Raw genomic sequence first — 26497 nt, forward strand, 5'->3', positions numbered from 1 at the left:
TGGTAGCGCTAATGGGTAAATGTATTGTTTGCTAACCAGCAATAAACCTCAAAGAAGAAGAAACACTCCATACCAGTTGGTAACAGAACATAGGCCTGCCATGACTATGGATGGGATAGTCCATTTTGGCGTTAAAGTCCTGCATTAAACCCTGGTTCACCCAACAAAAAGAGACAAACTCACAACAACAAACATAGATGCAATGTTTTAGTAACTTTAATCAGCTTGACGGTGTAAAACTAGGAATTCCTCATGGTTCCTACCAGTAAACGATACCTGTTGCTGGACCTGTGTGTAGGCTTTTATTGCCCCAGGATGTGCATGTGAAGGCTCCCTGTAGTTCCTCTGCTGATATCGACATTCAAGGTTGTGTTAACAATTTGAGCTAATTTCTTGCTTGTAGATATTTACATTAGCAAAAGCTTTATATGACACGTTGAGACAGTGACAGTGCAATAATACTGATATATTCTATGATACTCCTACCTCAGCAGCAGATACACTACTATACCCACACCTGCAAACTCATGAGGGTGGAAAAGGTGACAAACTAAACCGTTGTAGGGGGTCTGGCCTGACATTTGCTTTGAATTCAACAGTATTTATGAGTTCTTCTTCTTGAGACTGGCAACAAGAAACGGCTCTTTCTCCTCAAGGATTTTGAAGAAGATGTCTTTTCCGTCGCGTCCGGCTGCATTCAGGGGACCTCCGAAGAGTTTTCTCATCTTCTCCCGGGTGGTTGGAATGGCAGACATTCTGTCATAAAATTCTTGCTGGATTACAACTTCTCTCAGGAGATGATCCAAGATTGGTTCAATGTTGTTCACTCTGTCGATCAGATCACACTGGTGTTTATCCACGAAGTGATCGCCTGAGGCTAGAGGGAAAGAAAAAGAATTGGATTCAGGTCAACAGCCTACCTGGTGACATCACTTTCTATAACATTTAAGAAATCTACCCATCCATCATCCACCGCTTATCCTGTATTCAGGGTCGGGGGTGGTAACAGGTAACCAGTCTATCACAGGGAGACATGTAGAGACAGACAGGTAACCAGTCTATCACAGGGAGACATGTAGAGACAGACAGGTAACCAGTCTATCACAGGGAGACATGTAGAGACAGACAGGTAACCAGTCTATCACAGGGAGACATGTAGAGACAGACAGGTAACCAGTCTATCACAGGGAGACATGTAGAGACAGACAGGTAACCAGTCTATCACAGGGCTGACATGTAGAGACAGACAGGTAACCAGTCTATCACAGGGAGACATGTAGAGACAGACAGGTAACCAGTCTATCACAGGGGGACATGTAGAGACAGACAGGTAACCAGTCTATCACAGGGAGACATGTAGAGACAGACAGGTAACCAGTCTATCACAGGGAGACATGTAGAGACAGACAGGTAACCAGTCTATCACAGGGAGATATGGAGAGACAGACAGGTAACCAGTCTATCACAGGGAGACATGTAGAGACAGACAGGTAACCAGTCTATCTGAAATGTCTTACCTTGTATGTGACCGGTGTTTTGGTATTCTTCTGAAAAAGAAAAGGGAGGAAAAGAAAAGAGACATATTTTGGCTTCACTCATGATACATATTTGAGTGACAGTTAAAAGTGTTTAATAGGCTGTGCAGATGAATTCTGGTGATATTATTTAAATCTGACCTTTTCGAATCGTAATGTTCCATACTGTTTGAAGCTCTTTACTGTGTTTGAGCTTGAGTGCAAAGTCTGCGTCTGGATTTCTTATGAACACTTCGAAGAAACTTGGGATACTGCTTTTATATCTGAGCTTTATGTTCTGAGGGGAAAAAATAAAATATGGGAAAAGGAAGTTAGACTTTCAACATCCGGAGTTTGCAACAGCAATTAGTAAGTTTTTTCGTTTTGGCTTCACTGGAAAGCCAACTTTCATCAGGATCGCTCTCGGAGAGAAAACTGGTTCGGAGAGTTTGACGTGGTGCGATGTGACCTCGGACGCTTTCTCCACGACATCTCCAGAGTCCTCTATGTGCAGGTGTTACAGCCCCAGTGCTGTAATGCTCTGGGTGTGTTTCTTGTATTGTGTTTTTTCTTTCACCCCCTCAGGTGACGCCCTCGTCCTCCCCCTCCTCCTTGTGGGTGGGTGTGTGTGGATCGCACACCTGAAGCTGCGTCACAATTAGGTTGTGTATAAAAGAGGCTGTGGATGTCATTGAACGGAGGCCCGTGACGGAGAGAGGAGAGAGCTGATCTCCAGAAGCCCGAGAGCCAGAGCTACGGCGTAGTGTGTTCTTGCTGCGACTCAGAGCTGTCTGAGCTTGATACTACTTCTATTTTGTGGGCAATAAAGCCGTTTTTGTTCTACATTCTTGCTACCGTTTCCTTTGTTTCCTTTACGTCCCGTTTCTTATTTACTATGTTACTCCCGTCATCCCCTAGCCCTACCGGGACGTAACATATTTGGGGGCTCGTCCGGGATAGTTTAGGAGCCGGAGAAAACTGGAAGCGTTTTTCACCCACAGTCTGTGGTGGTGAGTAGTGCTGGTCGTCCGGTGTGTCATTTGTTTTGCCATTTCAACTGTGCATGTAACTGCTCCTCAGGTGAGATTAGGGGAGTGTCCAGCCTGGTTGTTCACCAGCCTTTCCATCGGGCACTCTTTTATTATTTTGTCTTTTTTATTTTCGGAGTAATCCTGGGCGGGGATAACATTCCCTGTCGGAGGCAGGCGTTTCAGGGCCTCGGCCGCTGATAGTTAGTCTTTAAAGTCGCCTCGAGCCCGGCACGCTCCAGAAGATATACAGGTAAAGTCAAAATAGGTAGGATCTGAGGAGTTGGTTCTCGCGCAGTTGGACAGGTAAGGATTGTGTGTGTGGTGTCGGACGTCAGTAGCCTACTGGATTTTGTTTTAGCGATCGCGACCCGCTGTAATTTGTTTGAGGAGCGTGCTGCTCTGAACTAGCCGGTGGCTAGGTGTTTTTGTTGTTCGTTTAAATAGTGAGTATGGCGACGTTTGTGTTGGATGAGTTCGTGGCTAATCCCAAGGTGGAGAAGCTCGAGCTGTGTAAAAAACGCGATTTGTTCGAGATAGCGGCGAGATATGAATTGCCGGTTTCAACGGCGTGGGTGAAGGGAGAGCTTAAAGCGTCTGTTCTTACCCGATTAGTGGAGCAAGGTGTGTTGGTGGTACCTGGGTCGGATCCTCCTAGCTTGGCCGCCGGCGAGGACCGTTCCAGCTCGCCAGAGCTCCCGGCCGTCGGCCGCTCCGTTCCTCGGGTGGGGGAGGCGGCACGGTCATGTCCAGTAAATCCTACTCCTGAGGTGGGGAGAGTTGGGCCGGAGCTGAAGCCGTTCACTTTGCCTCGGTTTGAACCACTCTCGGTTGAGTCAACTCCCGGTTCGAAGGTAGATGCTCGGCTAAAGCTCCGGATAGCTCGTCTTCAGTTAGACCAGCAGGAGAGGAGGGAAGAACGGGAGTTTCAGCTCCGTAAGGAGTTGGAGCTCAGGCGTTTAGAGGCTGACACTGCGGTTAAAATGCGCCAACTGGAGCTGCAGAAGGAGACGGTCAGTTCTCCGGGTAGTGTCCGCTCATCAAATCATCCTTTCGACGTGAGTAGGAATATTTTGTTGGTTCCCCCGTTTCGTGAGAGTGAGGTTGAGTCTTACTTAACTGCGTTTGAGCGTCTCGCCGGTGCTTTACACTGGCCGAAGGATGTGTGGGCTATATTACTCCAGTGTAAGCTAACAGGAAAAGCTCAGGAGGCTTGTGCTTCTCTATCCGTGGAGGATGGTCTTAACTTTGACAAAGTCAAAAGCGCAATTCTACGTGTGTATGAACTCGTGCCTGAGGCGTATAGACAGAGGTTTAGAAACCTCAGAAAAACATCTAGCCAGACATACGCTGATTTCGGGAGGGAGAAGGTGCTTCTGTTTGACCGCTGGTGTTCTGCGTGCAAGGCTGACGATCTGAAATCTCTACGTGAACTTATGTTGATAGAGGAATTTAAGAATTGTTTGCCAGACCGTATTGTTGTTTATTTGAACGAGCAAAAGGTGGCCACTCTGCAGCAGGCCGCGTATTTTGCTGATGAGTTTGCTCTTACCCATAAACCGGCGTTTGTAAAACAGTATGTCCCTAGTGCGGCTCTCAGAACTCCAACTGATGTGCCGGGGACGGGAACCTCTGTGACGCGGGCGGTAGCGGGTAATTCAGAAAAGTTGTGTTTTTTTTGTCATAAACCTGGTCATGTGGTGGCTGACTGTCAGTCCCTGAAGCGTAAACGTCAGGCGTCGGGGGCGGGGCAGCCCAAAGGTGTTGGGCTCATTAAAACAGCCTCCGTGGTGGAGCTGCCTAATGCTTTAGGTGTGCCTGATGAGTGTTTTAAACCATTCATTTTCCAAGCTCATGTTTCCCTCACAGGAAAAGCTGAGGACCAGCGTCCTGTCACCGTGCTGCGGGACACTGCTTGCTCACAGTCCCTCATCCTCTCAAAGGTGCTGCCTTTGGGTGCCGAGTCGGCCTGCGATGTGAGTGCGGTGGTCAGAGGAATTGAGATGGGGTTTGTACCAGCCCCCCTCCACATAGTTCACGTGCAGTGCCAGTTAATAACCGGTTTCTTCCCAATAGCAGCTCGTGCTAGTTTTCCTGTGGATGGGGTCGACCTTATCATGGGAAATGATGTGGCTGGGGGTAAAGTGTTTCCATTACCAGAAGTGGTTGTAAGTCCCCTTCCTCAGTCTGAGCCTGATGACCTAGCTAAGCACCATCCAGGAGTTTTTACTGCTAATGTGCTCACTCGAGCGCAGTTTGTTAAGCAGGCTAAAGATGTTGACCTGTGTGATTCAATGTTTGCTTCTGCCCTAGCTGAGGATAGGTTGCCCCCTGTTGGTGGGATGGTGGATTGTACCCTCCGGGAACCTAAAGCTAGAGTGCCTGCATCTACAGACCCATTGCCGCTAACACGTAAGGCACTGATTGATGCTCAGAAAAGTGATCCATCCCTGGAAAAATGTTTTGCTGCAGTGGAGCACAACGCTGGTGAAGGTGTGGTGAGGCAATCATTCTTTGTTGATAAAGGTGTCTTGATGCGTAAGTGGGTTTCACAGCCAGATGTGTGTGGGGAGGACTGGAACACAGTGTATCAAATTGTCATTCCTCTGGAGTATCGACATCATATAATGGAGTTGGCACATGAACACTTATGGTCTGGTCATTTAGGAGTCACGAAGACACATAATCGCATTCTCAAACATTTCTTTTGGCCGGGTATGAAGGCGGGGGTAGCACGTTACTGTAAGACTTGCTGCACCTGTCAGATTGTGGGGAAACCAAATCAGGTTGTGCCTCCAGCCCCTCTGCACCCTATTCCAGCGTTCGGTGAGCCATTTGAACGTGTGATTGTGGACTGTGTGGGTCCGTTGCCTCGTACCAAGTCGGGTAATGAATTTATGTTGACTATAATGTGTGTTGCCACCCGTTTCCCAGAGGCAATTCCTCTAAGGAAGATCACGGCTCCAGCTATCACCCGAGCTTTAACTAAGTTCTTCACAACATTCGGTCTGCCAAAAGTGGTGCAGACTGACCAGGGAACTAACTTTCTATCCAACCTGTTTAAGCAAACATTGCGATCGTTGGGCATCTCACATGCTGTGTCCAGTGCCTACCACCCCGAGTCACAAGGTGCGCTTGAGAGGTGGCACCAGACCTTAAAATCGATGTTGAGAAAATACTGCCATGAGACTGGTAAGAACTGGGATGAGGGCGTCCCGTTTGTTCTGTTTGCCATCAGAGATGCAAAACAGGAATCGCTTGGTTTCAGCCCAGCTGAGTTGGTGTTCGGGCACAATGTGCGTGGCCCATTAAAAGTGTTAACAGAGAAATTTATGTTGGAGTCGGAAAAGATGAATGTGCTGGATTTTGTCTCCCAGAGTAGGGAGCGCTTACAGCATGCCTCTACCCTGGCAAGGGAAGCACTCGCCGCCTCTCAAAGTGGCATGAAGAGGCGGTTTGACAAGAAGGCAGTGGTGCGACAGTTTAGTCCTGGTGATAAAGTATTAGTCCTGTTGCCCATGCCTGGTGCGGCTCTTCGTGCACAATTTAGTGGCCCGTATGTAGTTAAAAGTCAGGTGTCACCCACAGATTATATAATCTTGACGCCTGAACGAAGACGCAAAACGCGGTTATGCCATGTGAACATGCTAAAGCCTTTTCTTTCCAGAGATGTCCCTGAGAGGAAAGGGGAGCCGGTTCCAACAACTACAGCTCCTGGTGGGGGCGCCGTTTCGTTGGTCTCCACCGGCTACCTGGGTGATGATGGTTTAGAGGAGCGAAGTGATGGGGAACAATCTGGTAGGCTGAGTAACTCTAGCATGTTGGCAGACATTGACTCTCATCTGTCCTACCTGTCTGACAGGCAACGCAGTGATGTGGTAAAGCTGCTTTACTCACACCCCTCATTGTTTGGTGATGTGCCTTCTCGTACCAATGTGTTGTCTCATGACATTGATGTTGGCTCTGCTGCCCCAATCAAGCAGCATGCGTATCGCTGCCCACTCCCAAAGAGGGAGGTGATGAAACAGGAGGCCGAATATCTGTTAGAAAATGGTCTAGCTAAGCCCAGCAGCAGCCCCTGGAGCTCCCCGTGTTTGCTTGCTCTTAAAGCCGATGGAACGCCGCGCTTCTGCACAGACTTCCGGAAAGTCAACTCTGTTACCGTACCGGATTCATTTCCGTTGCCGCGGATGGAGGATTGTATCGATAGTATAGGTCCTGCCTCCATCATCACAAAATTAGACCTTCTCAAAGGATATTGGCAGGTCCCTTTAACAGCCAGGGCGTCGGCTATCTCGGCGTTTGTCACACCAGACTGCTTTTTGCAGTATAATGTAATGGCTTTTGGTTTGAGGAACGCCCCTGCTACCTTCCAGCGCTTGATGCACCTGGTGTTGGGGGATGTGTCAGCCTGTAAAATTTACTTGGATGATGTGGTGGTATATTCTCACTCATGGGCAGAGCATATGGCCACCTTGTCTGAAGTGTTCCAGCGACTGGCTACAGCATCCCTGACGTTGAACCTAGCGAAGTGTGAATTCGCTAAAGCCACCGTCACCTACCTGGGGAAGCAAGTAGGTCATGGCCAAGTCCGTCCGGTAGATGCTAAGGTCCAGGCAGTGTTGTCCTATCCTATTCCATCCACCAGACGTGAACTCCGGCGGTTTCTTGGAATGACCGGGTACTATCGATGTTTCTGCCGTAACTTCTCTGTCGTGGTAGCCCCACTTACCAAATTATGCAGCCCTGCTGTGCCTTTTGTGTGGAGTGAAGGGTGTCAAAGCGCGTTCGAGGCAGCCAAGTCTCTGCTCTGCAGTGCCCCTGTCCTGGCAGCCCCTAATTTCTCTCAAGCATTCAAACTCGAGGTTGATGCAAGTGCATCAGGTGCAGGTGCTGTCCTACTACAGGATGGCGATGGTGGCATAAGTCATCCTGTGTGTTATTTCTCCATTAAGTTTAAACGCCACCAACTCAACTACTCTACAATAGAGAAGGAGACGCTTGCCATGCTCCTGGCTCTTCAACATTTCGAAGTGTATGTGGGCTCGAGTCCCTCCACTGTACTTGTGTACACTGACCATAACCCCCTTGTGTTCCTGGCGCAGATGCGCAACCACAATCAGCGCCTGATGCGCTGGGCTCTGTTGGTACAGGGTTATAACATCCGTGTGTGTCACAAGAAAGGGGCCAACAACATTGTTGCAGATGCACTGTCTCGTGGTTAAGGTGATGAGTCTATTTGTGCTGCCAATCGGCGTTACGGTCTTGCATATGGTGAGCATGGGCATTCTTTGTTACCAGGTGAGTGTGACCTGTGGCAAAGGTCTACACGCGTGTGTGAGTAGTCTGTGGTGAAGGTTTAATTGTTTTGTCAGGTGTATGGCTCAACAAACGTGGTTTGTTTTTATGGGAGGGAGTGTTACAGCCCCAGTGCTGTAATGCTCTGGGTGTGTTTCTTGTATTGTGTTTTTTCTTTCACCCCCTCAGGTGACGCCCTCGTCCTCCCCCTCCTCCTTGTGGGTGGGTGTGTGTGGATCGCACACCTGAAGCTGCGTCACAATTAGGTTGTGTATAAAAGAGGCTGTGGATGTCATTGAACGGAGGGCCGTGACGGAGAGAGGAGAGAGCTGATCTCCAGAAGCCCGAGAGCCAGAGCTACGGCGTAGTGTGTTCTTGCTGCGACTCAGAGCTGTCTGAGCTTGATACTACTTCTATTTTGTGGGCAATAAAGCCGTTTTTGTTCTACATTCTTGCTACCGTTTCCTTTGTTTCCTTTACGTCCCGTTTCTTATTTACTATGTTACTCCCGTCATCCCCTAGCCCTACCGGGACGTAACAGCAGGACTGCAAACTTGTCCCATATTTCAGGGTTGTCGTCTGCACAACATAAGAGCACATAACATAAGGATTGCATCAGCTGTTGTACTCATGCTGTCTGGAATTTAAAGATCCCATATTATACTGTTTTTCATCAATTCCACACAGCTGTCAGAGGTCCAACAACACTGTATTCGATATGCATTGCCCCAAACCCATCCGTGGTCCTGAGTTTCAGCTGTCTAAAAGTTACTCAAATGAGCTCTGCTGAGAACAGGCTGGTTCTGTGCCTGCACCTTTAAATGCTAATGAGCGCAGTCTGTTATCGCCTACTTGGAGAGAGACGGAGACGATGCCGCTAGTGGTAGCATGCTCCAATGTTTACGTGGAAGTATCTCTATGGCTCGCCTATGTGTCTCAGGTGAAGTTGCTGGGTCCCGTATGGTTGGGACAGATCCTTTTACGAGAGTCAGTGTCGAGGCAAAGCCAGCTTTGTACTGACCCTCGTTACTGAAGCAGCCCGATGTGAAGTGGTTAGCACACACATAGAAGCTAACACAACACGGACCGTAGCCGGCACATTGTCATTTAAAATGAAACCGGACCGTCGTGCACGGCAGTCTGTCAGACACGCGCCCCCAGGTTCCGTCCGACCAGAGGGAGGATTGTCTCCAGCTTCACCCGCACCGGGATTGATTCTCATAGCACCAGCCGGATCACCCAGCGCCACAACCGGTAAGTTGGGCCGCGCTCTCTGCGCTGTCGGTCCACGCTGACGGTCCCCGCTGTCGGGCCGCTCTCCGTGCTGTCGGGCTGCGCTCTCTCCGCTGTGTTGCGAAACGCCCCCTGTCAGATATCTCCTATCATCGCGCAGAGGAGTTCGGTCTATGCAAATGACTCTTTTTGTTATGTAACAACAGGAGCTGAATCTGAACAGCCTGTAGGTGCGCCGTTTTACCAGTGGGTGGGCTGCAAAGACCATGCAGGAATTGCTTGTTTTCCTCATCCTGGGAGTTGACGGGCTCAGGGAGGACCAGTTTATAGGTGTAGAGACCAGAGAAAACCCGTTTTTCATAATATGGGACCTTTAAAAGCACATGTTCTCTCCACTTACCTATGCAGATCCAGTGTGGCAGCTGTACTTCAAATAGCTTCCCGGCGATGACTGTGATGTCCATTAGGGGACCTGCAGGCATGTATTGCATCGACTCCATCCTCTCCATATGTCCTTCCCAAGAGCAGAACTGATACTTTAAGCTGACCTTTTCCTTGCAGACCCAGCGCAAGCCAGAGACGCTGCATTCAAAGTTTCCCGCGTCAGACTGTAGGCTACAGCAAGCCGTGGAAAAATAACGAATGAAATAAAAAAGATGAGCATATATCCCTAGAATATAGTTCCAGTTTGCTGTGATGCAGGATTTAGGACCTTATTCTTTTTTCACCTGTACGTCGGAGCCTCATCTGCATCTGCACTGTTCACGTCAGGTTCAACTTTAGTCCAGTCGCTGCAGTCCTGCTGCAGAGGACAAAGATGTTTGGAAATAAGTGGAGATGGGGCTTTTTGCAACATCACATAAATGAACAAATTAAAGTGATGAACTGATGTGAGGATTACCTTAACGCTTCCACCAGCCTCAGGCTCCATGCGTCCCAGAGGCCCTTGTGAAGACATGTCTGAATTTGTTTCAAATTGTTATTTTGATATATAAGGTCATGTGAGTAATGTGGTATTTAACTTGAAATATTTCAAGTGAATAATTAGCAACAAACAAACAACATTTCTTGGCACTCCATGCAAGAGTTCACTGGTACTTGAGGGAAAAGTCCAGGATCATCAAAGATCTCTGGACAAAATGTAATTGTGATGCATCCAATAATGGTGCAGTGTGTCCGTCACACCGAAGGACAAACACCGACGTTACCATGGAGCCCCTTGCATGGCTGAAACACTGACTGATCTGATCTAATCGAAAGCATGTGCTTCAACGGACGTTATTCAAACCACAAATTCAAATGGTTGTTTGACCGTCCACATGCAATTTGATTTAAGAAATAAAAAGGCATTAAAGTGTAATAAACAAAAACAAACTTGCCTTTGGATCCTGACCTAACGTCCAACAACCTCTGCACCAGATCACTCCTGTTCATCTGCGTTAAAACCTCCCTGGTCACCTCCAAAGCCTGTTGGCCGTAGGTCTCCATCATCAGCTCCACTATCTCGGCTTTGCCTGCCAGCTCCATTCTCTGTCTGGAGATTCTTGGGAGGCCTTTCTCCATTTTACTGTACTGCAAGACATGCTTGAATTTCTCGAGCTCATCGTAGTTGAAATTTTCCAGCGTTTCCAAAAGCTTCAACGGGACTGATGGCACTTCCTGAAGGGATTAAACACAATCAGAGAGCATTTACATGATATGTCCTCTGTAGTGATAAAAGGTTAATTCTTTTGCATCCGAGTAAGCATTTAAAGTTGTGATGATTTGTTTCCTTTTATAAACTGGTTATTATTATTATTATTATTATTATTATTATTATTAGGGCCACAGGGCAAGCGCACCGAGCACTGGCCCCTACAGCTATGAAATAGCTGAGGGGCCAGTGCTTTTCCTACTTATTATTATCTTTCATCTTCCGGGACAAATTTCGATTCGCTACAAATTATATATCAAAACTTAAGGTTCGATCGGGATCGGCGCACTATTACTTTTATCAACAGAATACGAAACTGCGCAAAATTCTGCATTGAAGTGAATGGGAAGGACCGAAAAAAAAGAGCAATCATTGTAGTTTTTCAAACGTCTTCTGCTCAGGCATACTTTCACCTAGAAACTCTGTTTGAACTTTAAACAGTAGACACAAGTCTTGTTTATTGGTGTATTAATCCACGTTTCAATAGGTCATACAGTTTTTGATCAATCACGTTTCAATGACCATGATCATTTTTGGAGAAATTATTAGATTATAATGGGTGCGTATTGCATGAAATGTTTGTATTATATATTTTTCTCTTTCCAAACTCCTCATGACCACAATTTACACTCTACACACATGATATTTTCCAATTTTGTAGACAAACTTGTTCTGTCTCTCACAATGTGCTCAAAAAAATCAGAGAGATATACAGAATTTGAATTAGCAGCCTCTAAGTGCAGCTACGTTTGTCTTTTCTCCTCATTGACTCCAAAACAAAATTTTCTGAGAGGACCAGACCGGACCCCTCTTTTAAACTTTTTTACAGACACAGACACTGCTTTATTACACTTTTGTAAATTCAGGTTTTTTCAGCAAATTAAGTCCTTTTTATGAATATAAATATATATATAATATGTTTTTTCATTGAATGCCGATATGACCCATGTTGGCATCTCCTCTTCTCCCAATGTCTTTTTTTTTTTTTTACTTTTTTTTTTTTTTATTTAACAATAAAGGAAAACACATACATTGTGACACAACATAAACAAAACAACAACAAAAAACAAACAACAACAACAACAACAAAAAACGCAGTAATGATGGTGTGTGAATGTGAATGTGTGTGTATGTATGTGCGTGCGTGTATGTGCGTACATGTGGCGTGTGTGAATGCATCATGTACACAACATCTGTCCTACACCAGACTATCAAAGTACTTCGTCACCTTGTCAATGTATCCCAAATATTCTCTATTCCACCTCTCCAAGTTGCCATTAGCCACAAGTGTAAACCTCTCCATTTCAAATACTTGTTGTATTGTTTCATACCACAGGTGTAATTCTGGTGTTTTGGTTTGTTTCCATATCCTGGTCAGCTGCTTCAGTGCGGTTAGGCGCAAAATATTAAAGACCTTTCGCTCCTTTAATTTTGTCTTATGGTGCATGTTGATACCCAGCCAATTGTCTAATGTCAGGGATTCCTTAATGTCAAGAATGTCTTTAATAGCTTTCTCTACCTCTTCCCAGTAAGACTTTATTACCGGACATGTAAAAAAAATATGCATATGATTTGCTTTACTTTCCCCACATCCTCTCCAACAACCAGATCCTGTTACAGAAGAGATCTTCCAGTGATATGTGGAGTAATGGAAAATCTCAGATTTATTTTCCAGGCAAACTCTCTCCAATGTTTTGACTGTGTGATTTCAAAGTTTTCCTTCAAAGATTCTCTCCAGGCTTCCTCTGTGATATTTATGGATAACTCTTTTTCCCATTTTTCTTTTACTTTACTTTCCACAATTGTTAATTTTTGCAATATTTTGTATATACATAAAAGTTTCATCCTACCTTTATTTCGGTTTTCTACCAAATATTGCAATAACTCATTTCCCTTTTTTTCTTCTTCTGAATTTTTCTTAATGTAACTCCTTACCTGTAAATATTTAAAAAAATGTTTTTGCTCCAGACCATACATAGAAGCCATGGCTTCATATGTGTTTATTATATTTTCAGTGAGAAATTGTGAAAATGAAAATAATCCCTTACCAGCCCAAGATTGTAAAATCTTATCACTTCGATTTGGTATAAAGTCCGGGTCATGCCTCATTTCTCTGAGTTGTACATTCTCACTCTGTATTTTAAGTTTTTTGCACAGTCGTCTCCAATTCCTTACAGTATTTCCTATACAGAATAGATGTAGCTGTTGTTTTTGGCTCTCTTTCCTTAAAGTGTTCCAATTGACCCTGTTGTTAACTCGTTCTCTATATTTATCCACTTTATCTCTGTGTCACCTTTCATCCATTTCATTATTGTTACAATTTGTGTTGCATAATAATAATTTTGTATATTCGGGAGGCCGAGCCCTCCTTCGTCTTTATGTTGAGTTAGTATTTTAAATTTAACTCTGTGTTTTTTATTATTCCAAATAAAATTTGCAATTATTTTATGCCAAGTATTAAAGCAGGTTTCTGGTAGAATAAGAGGTAGTGCTTGAAATAAGAAAAGATGTTGCGGAAGTATCATCATTTTAATCGTTTCCACTCTACTAAGTATCCCATCTGGTATTAATTTCCACCTATTTAAATCCTGCCTTATCTTTCTTTCCAGGGTGCAGTAGTTGTTTTTATATAGTTCATCCAAATTTGTACTAATAGAAATACCTAAATATTTTATAATCTCTGTATCCCATTTAAACTTATAACGTTGTTTAAAAGCTTGATTCATCTGTATTGCAATACTTAGGGATTCACATTTATTTTCATTTATTTTATATCCTGATACTCTGCTGTATTCTTCAATCTCCTTAAATAAGTGTTGCATTGTACTTTCAGGCGAGGTTAAATAAATAATTATATCGTCTGCATATAGTGCTAATTTATGTATTTCTTTCCCTATCTTCATCCCTTTAATATTTATGTTTTGTCTTATGGCTATTGCCAACACCTCAATATATATGGCAAATAATAGCGGAGAGAGAGGATCTCCTTGTCGAGTGCCTCTTTGGATAGTAAATTTCCTCAACAGGGTACCATTTGTTTTAACTATAGACACAGGTTTACTATAAAGTGCTTGTAACCATTGGCAAAATGTCTCATTCATACCAAAACTCTTAATTGTTTCAAACATAAAAGGCCAGCTAACTAAATCAAAAGCTTTTTCAGCATCCAATGTCATCAATAATAGCTCTTCCTTCTCTCTTTGTGCATAATCAATTATATTCAATGTTCATCTAATATTATCAGCCAGGAGTCCTCCTGGGATAAAACCGCATTGATCGGGAGTAATTATATCTGTAATTGTATCTTTTAGCCTGTTCACTAATATTGATGATATTATCTTATGATCTGTGTTGAGTAGTGACATAGGTCTATATGATGCACATTTTGTGGCATCTTTCCCTTCTTTATGTATTAATGTTACTATTGATGATGACCATGTTTGAGCCCACTTTCTTGTATCTAGTGCATGCCTGTATGCTCTAATCAGTAGCGGACTTAATTGATCTTTAAAAACTTTGTAGAATTCATTTGTAAAACCGTCATCACCTGGAGATTTCCCATTTTTCAACCCCTGTATTTGCTCATGAACCTCTTGTGCCGTTATTGGTTTTGTTAACTTTTCGTTATTTACTTGTTACTGTTATTTTTGGTAGCTCCAAATTTCTTAGATATGCCTGAATTTGTTCGCGATCTGCACTTGCCTCTGCCCTATACAGTTTTTCGTAGTAACTAGCAAATTCTTCTACGATCTGATCCTTATCAGTTATTATTCTAGCTTGTTCTGGTTTTAAATTTGTAATGTACGCTTTCTTCATTTGTTTCTTGAGTTTGTAAGCCAGTATTTTTAAGGACTTTGGCCCACCATCATAGCTTTCCTGCTTTGTAAACGTCATTAACTTTTCAATCTCAAGCATACGTATTTTTTCTAATTGTGTCCGTTTTTCTTTTAATTGTAGCTTATCTTCATTGCTATTAGTTTTATTGTGTCTATTCTCTATTGTTTTTATGTCCTCAATTAGCTGTTTCTCTTGTGCTCTTCTTCTTTTTTTTCTAGTTGAGGAATATGAAATAATGTATCCTCTCAAAACTGCTTTGGCTCCTTCCCATAATGTAATTGGATCTATATCTTCTGTGTCATTTATTTCCACATAATCTTTTAGTTCTTTTTTTATTCGTTCTATAAACTCTAGTTCCTGCAAAAGTGAATTGTTTAGTCGCCATAGGCTCTTGCCCTTACTAGTTTGTAATGTTATTGTCAGGGAAATCGCTGCATGATCTGACAGGTTTATTGAGCTGATGTAGCATGTTTTAACTAGCGTTACATTTTGTTTATACATAAAGAAATAATCAAGCCTATTATAGATTGAATGTCTCCCAGAGTATCTGGATTGAGCTCTCTCCATATGTCTACAAGTCCCAGTTCAGAGCATGCTTTCCTCAATAGATTGGCGTTTTTCTCTGCTCTATGTACCTTGGTACTTGATGAATCTAGTTTTGAATTCATCACCAAATTTAAGTCCCCCGCCATTATTACCACTCCCTTTGTCCTTGTGGCTAATAGATCTATCAACTGTACCATAAGTTCAGGGCCCGTGTCAGGTGGATAATAAGTATTCAAAAAAGAAATTTCCAGTCCTTCTATTTTACCAACTACTAAAACATATTTTCCTTCCTTATCTGTATAGCAGTCTTCTAATTCAAAGCTTACATGAGGTTTAATTATTATTACTACTCCTCTTTGTTTTGAGTTATACGTGCTATAATATACCTGGCTCTTTGTTATTTTCTTTAATTTTTCATGTTCCTGTTTTTCCAAGTGGGTTTCTTGCAAGTAAACTATGTCTGCTTTTTCTTTCTCCATCTCCAACAAAATCTTTTTCCTTTTTATGACATTATTTATCCCATTGACATTCAGAGATATTACCTTTAAATCACACATGAAACAGCTGACAAGTCCTTGGAGAAACTATATTTTGTAATCGTCTGATTTTATCTGACTGATGTACTCCTACAGAGTGGCGCAGGCAGATATATGTGTATCCAGGTGCATATATGTATGTGTGCGTGCATGAATGCATGTGTATGGACCTACATGTCTGTGTAGTGATCATGAAGCTGTTATTAGAGGTAAACCAAAAAATAAATGAAAAAACAGAAAACAGAAAAACAGAAAAATTAAGTTCCATTTGTACCACCCCAGGCAGAGGTGATAACCCTTGGTGACTGTTGTTATGAACATCTTTGGGATCAGGGTGTCAGCCAACATTGTAAGCATGTACATACCCTATTGTGTCAGCCACAAAAAAAACCCTCGCCCTCCCCTTAATTTCTGATTTGTATCTAGTATCCATATTCCCCACAAAAGGAAGATAATAAATCATATGCATAATCAACAAGTTAATTAGCCATAAGCTATTTAAACCAATAGATTCCATTGGATGCCTCCCACCATCTCCATCACCCCCCCCCCCCCCTCCCCTCCCTACATCTGTAATATAGGCAGTCAAGATATCCTTGAGTACATATACAAAACAAAAATTAACAGTAATGTAATGATATTTATCCTCCTTAAATAGCACTTATATTTTTATTTTTTTATTTTTTCTTCTCTGCTTTTCCTTCTCAGCTTTTCCCTCTTATCTTCTCCCCCCATTCTTTGTGAATTCCCTCAAACATCAAATCAATATCATGGATTTGGGTAAAGCAGACAGTTCTACGAATAAGAACAGTAATTTAGGGGAAAGAGAAAAGAAAAACAGAAAAAAGAACAAACATAATCCACATAGCTTGCATTAATTGACTACCTCTGGTACAATTCAATGCATTCATACCTTGTTCAGTTCATCAGTTGCTGCAATATCCCTTTTGCTGCTCTATGGTGGAGGTTTTTTTCTCTCGTTATGTTGCAATGGGATTTGGCACCATTAGTCATGCATGTTCCTCTTATCTATTCCAACTTTCAGCTTAGGTTTGCTTGATAATTAAAAAAATAATAATAATAATAAAGAGAGAGGAAGAGGAGGAGAGGAGAGGACTTGCAACTCTCTCAAAAATATTTACTGCAGAAACACCAAAATCATATCAAATCGTTCAGGAAGTCCTTACGGCGATGATGGTATGTTTCTTTTCTGATAGGACCTACCACTTTGTCAGAATTAGCCCAAATGTGAGACCAGTGCAGAGGCACAAAATTGCTCTATTTCTCCACGTTTCTGTCTGCCTCAGCCTGGGGTTCCTCTATCGTCAAGTTGCCGTGGTAACCTCTGAGCCTCAGGCCAGAGCCACAGTTAAAGGGATAGTTCAACATTTAATCCCCATCCCTATATTCACTATTTTTAGCTGCTCAGAGCTACGCTACGGAGGCTAATTGGATTTCCTGGTTTCCCTCATCAAACTCATCAAATACACAATCCAACAACTCCAAAACGCTTTCGTGGACAAGTTGTGACCTTCACATTCACCACGCTATGTGATGATAATGTAACGTTACGAGACGGAGCCGTTTTAGAGGTAAATTCATGCAAAACAGCTGATGCGCGTTCCCTTCAGTGACAGTTTTTCAGCAAGCAGTCTCTGTATTTGCCTCGAAAACAACTCTGTCTCCTTTGAAATCTCTGAGGAATCTCATCATAATGTAAACACTCTGGCAGTATCCCCGTGGCCCTTTCAAAATTTCCCCAGAGGGAATTTTCTACTTGTTATTATTATTATTATTATTATAGTGCTTAACTGATCTGTGTTCAACCCTTCTTGTGAATTCAAACCACAGCAATCCTAACCTGAAACCTGAAAGCTGTGTGACGTGCATCTGATACTCACATCCTTGAGCTGATATTTCTCTGAGGAGGAAGAAAAGAGAAAATTACTGACCGATTCCAAATCAGACTTTAAAAGACTTCGTTGGTTTTGAACAAAACAATATAAATAAATAATTAGAAAATAACATTATATTCTGCTTCTTTATGACATCCTTAAAATCAATAACAGATTCATTAACACTCTACTCACTCAATGCAGAAGCCATACAAAAAATACTTCCTTTGATAAGATTATAATGTGAAAATTGTGTCAAGCTATTTAATTTAAAATTCATTGTGTACAAATCCACAATAATATTGCAGAATAAACACGGCACCCAGTAGCCCGATCATTCCAATAACTGTCAATTATTCAACCATTCCTCACGGTCATTCATGTACAATAACAATATCAAAATGTCATATATTCTATTTCATGCATACAATAATGTGAACTCAACTACTCAGTCTGTCCTTGTGTTTTTTTAATATCTGTTATTTATAACATTCTGTTTTGCCTCTTGTTGTTGCACTATTGTCTTTGCTGCTGTTATCCAAATGTCCCTGCCGTGGGACTAATAAAGGTTTATCTTATCGTAACAGAGGTGCTGATTGAAATCATTGTCAAAATGTGATTATTTGGCCTACATGTACTGTATTTTACTATAAATTGTATATTTAAAAAATAATGACACCAAATTAATTCCAGTGACATCACAAAAATCAGAGAGTCTGGATTCAATTGGCTGATGCTGCATGTTATTGCTTTGCTGCCCTTTTTATTTATTTTATAACATTTTTCATGGGCGGTAAAATAACATTTTAACGACATTCTTTGTTACCATGAATTCTAAAATATATTTATATTTTTCTCTCTGACCTTTGAATCCTGAGTTGAACATTCCCGTCACCAGATCAGTTCTGTTCATGTCCCTTAAAATGTCGATGGTCACCTCCCAAGACTGCAAACCACAGATCTCCACCATCAGTTTCACCAGTAGGTCTGCGCTGTACCATGTTTCCCAGTTTATGTGTCGGACCCTCTTCATGAAGAGCGTTAGCTTCAGCAACCACTTGAATTTCTTCAGCTCCTCCTCACTCAAAGTCTTCACTGTTTCCAAAAGAATCCGTTTCAAATCCTGTGTAAATGTGTAATTTCCCAATTGGGACGGTTAAAGATTAATTTATTTGCATTTTGTCAGTGTTATAGACGTCGAGTGTAAATGTTATAAGATTAGTTTTTTCTGCATGATCACTCAAGACAATGATACACTACTATCTTTTCTACTGATTTCATTTTCTTTTGAAGTATTAAGTGTTTTAATTTCTTAACATCAAAGTCAAATATGAGTCCCTCCATCCTTTAATTCATGTTAATTAATAACTCCTTTCTGATCTCAACGCATCATGTTTCTGTAACAGGAGCTCAAAGAAACGGTTTTCTCTCTTTTCCATCATAACATTATAACTTAAGTGCTCAACATTAACAGTGAGAGGCAATTTAAAATACTCACTGTTTGTTTTGTTTCATCATTTATGATGATTTAAAATGTAAAATATAGTCATACTCACGTTCAGCAACAGTGAAGGTTGATGTTCATCCACAAAGTGTTGCTCTGAGGAGAAAAGACATTCAATAACTCAGACAATTCAAATCTATCTAATTGAATCACTAATAATCACAATTAATGAGACACAGTTGCTTCAAAAGAAAATAAAAGAATTTCAGTACAAAACACAGAACTCAATCCGATTTACCTTTGTATTATTATGAATTATATAAATAATTTATTAGACACATGATTATGTTGTTTTTGTTTTAATCTTTACAATCGCACCATTTATACTGGACTTTGTGGCATAACGCCGCCACCACGCCTCCATTCTGTCTCTGTACCTTTGACACCAAAAAGAAAGAAGGAGTGATCATCCTGCAACGAGAAGGCGGAGTAGAGGGGCTTATGTCTTACCTGTGAGTCCTGAACTGAGCTTTGGTAACCTCTGTATCAGATCTGTCCTGTTCATTTGTTTAAAAGCCTCCGTGGTTAACTCCACAAACTGTTGGCCGTAGGTCTCCATCATCAGATACACGGTTATCCTTCTGTCTTTACTATAAATGTCTCCTATCATAAATGGGAAGGATGAGAGGTTCTTCTGATGGACAATCAACATCAGGAACCTCCTGAATTCCTCAAAGCTCAGATCATCCAAATCATTCAGGGTTTCCAAAATCAGCTGTTGAACAGCTACTCTTGTCGCTACCTTAAAAAAATAATACGTTCATTAAATAAATATGTCAACCATGAATGAACCTGCATTAGGTGAATGAAAGCTGTGTTGTACTCTGTCAGACAGATGTTACATTACTCACTATCCTGATCAATCCAGACCGGTGTTCACCTGAGTCTTGCTCTGAGGGGAAAAGTGGTAAAAGTCATTGATTCAACATTTTGGGGATTTTGACATGTTTTTGTCTTTATTGTTATTACTTTTGGGTCCTGAGCTGCTGTCTGACAGCCTCTGCACCAGATCAGTCCTGTTCATCTCCTCCAAAACCTCCTTGGTCTTATTCACAGCCTCTTCGTTGTAGCGCAACACCGTTAGAAACACCATGTCCTGATGTCCTGTTATCTCAAACCGCATGGATGGGAGCCCAAACTGATGCAAGTCAGTTTGAGACAAGAGGACCTTCTTGAAATCCCCAAGCTCCCCGTCACTCAAATCAGCCAGCGTTTCCAAAAGCAGCTCTATAAAAGACGCCGCCGTCTCCACCTGGAAAATTCAAAGGAAATGTTCATGAAGCAAAAGTTACATTTCTCTGCTGGGAGGTTTATAGATTTTACTCTTTAAATATCATCAATGTCTGTTTTAGAAACATGGATGTGGAGAACATCATCCAAACTTCACAAGATAGTGAAACAACTGATGTTTGTCCACTTGACTGTTTACTGATGTAGATGTACATATTTCTTTGGCAACTTCTCTTTTATAACTACTGTATTTCTGTTAACGGGTTCCTGACTTTTATTTTATTACCTGCTTAAAGGATCATACTGTCACGCCGGTGTGGTAATGTCTTGTCTTGGGGTTTTGTCTTGTCATTTCCTGTCTTATTTTGAATATAACTCCCTTCTCGTTTCAGGTCACTTGCCCTTCCTCATGTGTTTCCCTGGTCTGATGTCATCCCTGATCCCTGATTGTTGCCACCTGTTGCTCGTTATCCCTCTGTGTATTTAAGTCTGCGTCTCCCCTTGTCTTGTGCTAGTTCGTCCTGTCTCTCATCACGATCCACGTCACGGTCCACGTCATGTCACGTCACGTCACGTCATGTAAAGTTAAGTTTGTATTTTTGTAGTTTTGTTTGTAGCCTTGTTTTTTCCTCCCGGTGGAGTGATTTTGTGTTTATACTGTTTAAGTTGAGAATAAAAGCCTTTTTACTGCTACTGCCCTGCATCTGAGTCCTCCCTCCATGCCCAAGTCTGACAGAACGAACTGGCCAGTAAGGACCCAGCAGAGCAGCAGCAGCAGCTAAGAAACATGGACCCAGCCATCTTCCTGATGGAGCTCAATGAGGTTGTGGACAACCTCCAGTACCTCCAAGCCTGCCACGACTTGGCAGACACCAAGGAGGAGAGGAGGATTGTCCGGAAGGAGGCTAGGGAGCTGGTTTCCTCCAGGCGGTGGCTCAGGGGCTCTCTGCCTGACTGGGTTATACACCTGGTTTCCGCCCCTGAACCCCGGCCATCCTCGGCTCCAGCCATGCTACTAGCCCAGGCCTCAGCTCCAGCCGTGCATCCAGTCCAGGCCTCAGCCACAGCCAAGCATCCAGTCCAGGCCTTAGCCACAGCCAAGCATCCAGCCCAGGCCTTAGCCACAGCCAAGCATCCAGCCCAGGCCTTAGCCACAGCCAAGCATCCAGCCCAGGCCTTAGCCACAGCCAAGCATCCAGCCCAGGCCTTAGCCACAGCCAAGCATCCAGCCCACGCCTCGGTCACAGCCCTTGTCTCGGCCTGTGGTCTTCAGTCGGCGGCTCGGCCGACACCTGCCATTAGCCTTCAGTCGGCGGTCCGGTCGACACCTGCCAGTGGTCTTCAGTCGGCGGTCCGGTCGACACCTGCCAGTGGTCTTCAGTCGGCGGTCCGGTCGACACCTGCCATTGGCCTTCAGTCGGCGGTCCAGTCGACACCTGCCATTGGCCTTCAGTCGGCGGTCCGGTCGACACCTGCCAGTGGCCTTCAGTCGGCGGTCCGGTCGACACCTGCCAGTTCGTTCCTGTCTCTCGTCACGATCCACGTCACAGTCCACGTCACGTCACGTCATGTAAAGTTAAGTTTGTATTTTTGTAGTTTTGTTTGTAGCCTTGTTTTTTGTTTACATTTTGTTCATATTCAATAAACTTTACAGAATTTACCTGAAAATGTCAAGTTTAGTTAAAACCCACCTCGTAGTTAAAATCCTCCTTCTAGCTTTAAATTCAGTTCTTGTAAGGAACTATTTTCCCAGGCGTAATAACATTCAGCCCAACGGCTGTGTTGGAGCCATTCTTTATTTTGTTTCTAGTCACCTATTTTAAGACATTAGAAATGGCACCACCTGGTGTTGACCGGTGGTAGTGACAGGAGGCCTTTATGATTTGATTAGGTCTCTGATGACAGGCAGGTGTGCAGACCAACAAGCGAATGCTGAGAGAGCACACAGTTTTTACTGCTCTGTTTTGTTCTCCATTTATGTCGATACCAACCCTAAGTAACACTTAGAATGCTACATTTTAGATATCACAACAGATTGTGATATTAGCGTATGTTTTGTTTATTTGTACTTTTTAGTTTAATTCAATTGGTGCATGTTAGAGCTGCGAGCCAACACAAGCACACACTCGCACACAATCCACCCATAACCAACCGGACAGACGACAAGCAAGCAACAACCAAGTAAGTGCAAACTCAAAGCACGTAAGAACCCTCTTGACAGCATAAAGGCTTTAGCTAAGCAGAAGAACTCGTAGAAGCTATTGACCTAACAGGCTGTCTTTGCTCTGTTGTGATTGACAACAGTACCAGAACCTTTATAATATACAGTACCAGTTCTATTATTGATGAATCTGTCGATTCTTCCCTTCATTTATTAACTTTAGTTATATAATTTGGTCTATAATATTTCAGAAAATGGTTAAAGGTACCCATCACAATTCCCTTACATCTACATTGATATCTTCAAATGTTTTGTCTGACCAACAGCCCAAAACCCAAAGAGATGCAGTTAATGATCTAAAACAGAGAAAAGATCAATCAATGTAGACGAATCCATTGTTTTAGAATCCAAGTCAGACGTTACATCACTCACCTTCTGGATCAGCACAGGACAATGTTCATCCACACAGTATCGCTCTGAAGAGAGAGGAAATGTAAAATGATCACATAATCACTGTCAGAATAGAAGAATTAGAATGTTACATGTCAATGCAAAATAAACTGAAAATCTCCTTATTAATATCATAAAGATCAATTACCGGTTTCACCTGATAAACGTCTCAAATGCTCTCGCTGCACTTAATTCTTCCTATAGATTTACATTCAGACTGAGACTTCTAACTCTTTATAATTATCTTTTTTAATTATTAGATTAAATCAACATCCCAGTAAAAACACCTGAATAGTCTTTGTTTGAATCATTAGGTCCTTAATCAGAGGTGGGAAGTAAACTTAAGTAGAATTTTCAGGTATCTGTACTTTAGTATTTATTTCATGGACAACGTTTTACTGTTACTCCCTACATTTTCAAACATATCTGTACTTTTACTCCACTATCTCTTCATAGCAAATTGTTGTTTGCTGCTATATAAATGTCTTAATGTCATGCGGATCCTTTAAGGGCTAGTTTTTGGTCTTTTACCTTTTGGTCTGCTGTCTGACAACCTCTGTACCGGAGCAAATCACTTCATATTCTCTCAAACCTCCCTGATCGTCTCACAGACTGTCGGCTGCAGGTTAACACCATAAAAAGCCCGTGTCCTGTATTTCTGTTGTCTCCATCTATGGAATGTCTGTGGAACGTTTGTGGAGGTCGGTTTTTTACTGAGAATCTTCTTGAAGCTCTTGATTTTCTGACTCAAATCAGCCAGCGTTTCCAAGCTCTATAACAGACGCCATCGTCTCCACCTGGTCAATTCAAAGGGAACTTTCATGGGCCAAACGTGCAAGGCCAGACAAGTGTCAATCAAACTTTGGTACACGCCCCCAGAGACGAATAGACCAATCAGGCTTATCTGATCCGTCCTTATGGGAATTTTACTGTGCAGGAACAACGTGAGTCTACTTTAGCCGACGTGCTTTCCCATTTCTTACGTAACACTGTACAATATCAACGAGATATGTTTGCATAGTTCCACCCTGACATTCGGTTCGGAGCTTCAAATCACTCATTCATGTTTAGTCTTTCCTGTTTTATTTTGTCACTCCTCTCTCCCCTCGGTTCAGATCACTTCACTTCCTGGCTTGTGTGATTTCCTGCGGACGTCGTCGTGGTGACGTCACCCGTTGGTGTGTGGACTACGGTTCTGAAGCCTCGAGGTCGGCATTTTGGCCGTCGCCATCTTGGAGGTTTTGCAACCAGTGAACGGACGTGACCATATTTGGACTGAGGCAGAGCGACGGGTGGATCTGAAGAGGGGAAGAGCGGCACCCTGAAAGGTATTTGCTGAGAAGACGTCATATTACCTTCCGTCACTGAATCTTTGGCATCAACGCGAGGAATCTTGGGTCGAGCTGAAACAAATTCAGGAAAATTAAAATTGCACAATTTCAAACGATCGTAGTGTTTATGTCTGCTAGTATTTTCAACACACACACACACACACACACACACACACACACACACACACACACACAGAAGACTTACATACAGAGCTCTCAAATGCTTTCGCTGCACTTCATTTGTCCTGTAGATTTATATTCAGACAGAAACGTCTGTAACTCAGGTTTTAAATATTTGATTAAATCAACGTCCCCGTACGAAACACAAAGCCAGGAGACATTTAGCTTAGCTTAGCATAAAGACTGGAGGCACAGGAGAACAACTCATCCCTGCAAAGTTTGTTTTTATTGTACCAATTCAACAAGATTTAGCGTCTTACTGAGGTTGGAAGGTTTTTAAACTTTGGACTGAGCCAGGTGAACGGTTAAATTAGGAGTTTTTTCAAATTAAGATTCTGGGTTTCCAGACCATCTGATCAGCGACTGATCACCGACAAACTGAAAGGCATCTGGTGCAAAGACGTCATATTACCTCTCATCAGTCCACTGAGCCCCTTGAAACCACCAGCATGAACTCCAGTCGAGGGTCCCGCACCTGAAAACACATTTTTGGAAAATTAAAATTGCACAATGATGGATCAGTCTAGTGTTTATGCCTACTACTTTTTTAAACACACACACACACGCACGCACACACATACACACACATACACACACACACACACACACACACACACACACACACACACACACACACACTATGAAGGTAAATCGATGTCAAAACACTTAGAAAGACGCGCAGCAGGGTGTGTGTGAACGCATGGTTACTTTGTTATGCGTGCGTGCGTGCGTGCGTTGTCGTGCGCAGGTTGTATGTCACGCGTAATATGAAGGTAAATCGATGTCAAAACATTTAGAAAGACGCGCAGCAGCGTGTGTGTGAACGCATGGTTATTTGTTATGCGTGCGCGTAATGTAGTTGGCCTGTTCATTTCAGTCAACCAGGGGAGGCAACTACATTACACGCTCATGTTACGCGGAGTAGGTGCGCACAGCAGATCAACTTCCGGCCGCGCAGCATCAGAATCTGCGACCGCACGTGCGTGTGAACGCGTAACAACATTTGTCAAACAGTGAGAGACAGACGTGCGCACGCTGCTTCATATGTACGCAGCTTCTTGTTACGCGTGACATACAACCTGCGCACGACAACGCACGCACGCATAACAAAGTAACCATGCGTTCACACACACGCTGCTGCGCGTCTTTCTAAGTGTTTTGACATCGATTTACCTTCATACACGCACACGCACACACACACACACACACAAATAGACTTACATAGGTTCAGACAATTCTCAAATGCTCTTGCTGCACTTAATGTACTCGAATACATCTTCCTGGCTTTAAAACAGATTTTTTTGTTTTAAGTGAAAAAGACCTTCAAGGATAAGACTGATGATGTTCTACTTTTTTTTTCTTACGGTCAAAAAAATCATAATGAAAAGAGCAAAACCAACAACGTGCTCGTGTGTCTCACTCAACACTTGACCTCCGCCTCAGTTTGTGGCTGTAAATCAAATATATAGTTTAAAGCTATGGTCTACATTCTGAAAATCAGTTGAGCCTCTGAGACAGATTTGAAAAAAGGCACCCTCCCCCATTGGCAAAATGTGATTATTTGGCCTACATGTACTGTATTTTACTGTAAATTGTACATTTAAAAAGAATTACACCAAATTAATTCCAATGACTTCACAAAAATCAAAGAGGCTGGATTCAATTGGCTGATGCTGCATGTTATTGCTTTGCTGCCCTTTTTATTTATTTTATAACATTTTTCATGGGCGGTAAAATAACATTTTAACGACATTCTTTGTTACCATGAATTCTAAAATATATTTCTATTTTTCTCTCTGACCTTTGAATCCTGAGTTGAACATTCCCGTCACCAGATCAGTCCTGTTCATGTCCCTTAAAATGTCGATGGTCACCTCCCAAGACAGCAAACCACAGGTCTCCACGATCTCTTCCACCAGTAGGTCTGCACTACTGTACCATGTTTCCCAGTTTATGTGTCGGACCCTCTTCATGAAGAGCGTTAGCTTCAGCAACCACTTGAATTTCTTCAGCTCCTCCTCACTCAAAGTCTTCACTGTTTCCAAAAGAATCCGTTTCAAA

The 26497-nt window shown here is 42.8% G+C and overlaps 2 protein-coding genes across 2 annotated transcripts in view; one reads left to right on the forward strand and one right to left on the reverse strand.

The window, feature by feature from the left end:
• The window catches only part of LOC311025030 (uncharacterized protein), a 375179-nt gene that overhangs the window by 256493 nt on the left and 92189 nt on the right, over window positions 1–26497 (forward strand). The window lies entirely within an intron of this gene.
• LOC311024829 (uncharacterized protein) lies at window positions 199–26409 on the reverse strand (the record flags this gene model as incomplete). The annotated part of the gene is made up of 14 exons (XM_084027405.1): window positions 199–877; window positions 1518–1812; window positions 9474–9688; window positions 9802–9875; window positions 9975–10033; window positions 10453–10732; window positions 17587–17606; window positions 18445–18703; window positions 19137–19180; window positions 19955–19976; window positions 20091–20222; window positions 24186–24328; window positions 24849–24911; window positions 26238–26409. 13 exons carry the CDS (start codon window positions 26407–26409, stop codon window positions 1793–1795), a joined length of 1503 nt encoding a protein of 500 aa, XP_083883531.1. The 3' UTR covers window positions 199–877; window positions 1518–1792.

This window comes from Eutrigla gurnardus (assembly GCF_963514095.1).
Source record: "Eutrigla gurnardus genome assembly, chromosome: 14".
Classification (NCBI taxonomy): domain Eukaryota; kingdom Metazoa; phylum Chordata; class Actinopteri; order Perciformes; family Triglidae; genus Eutrigla; species Eutrigla gurnardus.